The following is a 1,596-nucleotide window of genomic DNA, read 5'->3' as shown; positions in this document are numbered from 1 at the left end:
GAGGAAGAGGAGAGAAGATGAGGAAGAGGAGGAGAGAAGACGAGACGTTGTGGAGAGACACTAAAGGAGCACTTTGCAGCTATTTGGACCCCTGGATTAAATATTTTGTCTGCAGATGTTTGCAGAGGTTCTGAATGAGGACTGGTGTGTTGGCAGCGGTACCGGGGTGGCGGTACCGGGTGGCGATACCGGGGTGGCGGTACCGGGGTGGCGGTACTGATGGCGGCGGTAGGTGCTCTGCGTACCTGAACCGGTCCAATAGGTAAAGCATCACTGCCACCACATGGACCGACAGACCGACTAACAGCCACAGTGTGCTCTGGAACGGCTGCATGAACGAGTCCAGAGTGCTGCGAGGGATTTCCTGCAAAACACAAACACACACAGACTCATACACACAGGAGAGGCAGAGATCCATCGGACCGGGTCTGGTTCTGGTCCGGACCGCAGCCAGCTGTGGTTCCCAGTTAAGCTGTGAGACGCTGGCTCAGTTATGGTCCATCAGCAGGAGGATTTAACTCTGATGAGATGAATGAGTGGAGCAGCTGGGCGTCCAGCAGGAGCAGCGTAACGGGAATATGGAACGCCGGCCCGGATTAAACGGGTCGATACCTCCTGAGAACCGGATCAGTATGCATCTGTCTGCAGAGGCAGCAGCGTGGGAACGTTTTCTCAACACCTTCACACGCTGGAAACCTTCTGCTCTCAGATCCCAACGGTACCAGAACCGGTTCGACTTCACAGAACCAGGAAATACTACGGATCAGCAGCAGGACCGGAGGACATGTTATTGGATTGGTTCTGCTAAGTAGATGGCCTGAAAGAGAAACTGGATCTGAATCAAGAACCCTATCATCCAGAACCTTCTGACCCAGAACCTTCTGGTCCAGAACCTTCTGGTCCAGAACCATGGAACAAAGGAACAGCTACAGATTTTCTGGGACAAAGCAGCGAGTCTAAAAGAGGCATATATTCAGGACCAATTTGTCAGCACTGATCCTGTTCAAACTAGACTGGGAGCAGTGGACGGATCATCAGAACCGATACAGAACCAGGGCAGAATTTGGCTGGGAAATTTCCAGCTGGAAAGTCAGTTCTGATGGCGTTTGGTTCTGATCTGTGCTGGGTTCAGCTCCTGACCCGTCCTCCCACTCTGGGTGCATCACAGACCTGTCAGCAGCTAGTTGGGGCACTAGCCGACCCTTGTGGAACCCTAATCGACCCTAATGTACCCGGGTCAGACTCCTAACGGACCTCTAATGGACCAGGGTTGGACCTCTAATGGACCAGGGTTGGATCCTAATGGACCAGGGTTGGATCCTAATGGACCCAGTGCGGAACTCTAATGAACTTGTGTCAGACTCTTAATAGATCTGCATCAGGCCCTAGTGGACTCGGGTCGAAACTCCTAATGGACCCAGGTTGGACCTCGAAGGGACCCGGTTCTGACCTCTAGTGATCTCGAATCGGCCCCTAATGGACTGGGGTCGGACTCCTAATGGACCCGGTTCGGACCGCTAATGGTCTCGAGTCGAACCCTAATAGACCCGGGTCAGACTCCTAATGGACCTAGGTCGGACCCTAATGGACTTGGGT

The 1,596-nt window shown here is 53.4% G+C and overlaps 1 protein-coding gene across 3 annotated transcripts in view; it reads right to left on the bottom strand.

The window, feature by feature from the left end:
- The window catches only part of LOC107097915 (glutamate receptor ionotropic, NMDA 1-like), a 58,604-nt gene that overhangs the window by 22,751 nt on the left and 34,257 nt on the right, over positions 1-1,596 (bottom strand). For all 3 annotated transcript variants that reach the window (XM_015395262.1, XM_015395263.1, XM_015395264.1), the window contains exon 13: positions 246-364. In XM_015395262.1, coding sequence (XP_015250748.1) covers positions 246-364 — 119 coding nt within the window. The remainder of the gene's footprint in view (positions 1-245; positions 365-1,596) is intronic.

The sequence above is a fragment of the Cyprinodon variegatus genome, unplaced genomic scaffold, assembly GCF_000732505.1.
Source record: "Cyprinodon variegatus isolate N-32 unplaced genomic scaffold, C_variegatus-1.0 Scaffold732, whole genome shotgun sequence".
Taxonomy (NCBI): Eukaryota; Metazoa; Chordata; class Actinopteri; order Cyprinodontiformes; family Cyprinodontidae; genus Cyprinodon; species Cyprinodon variegatus.
This window is presented reverse-complemented; position numbering and strand designations above follow the sequence as displayed.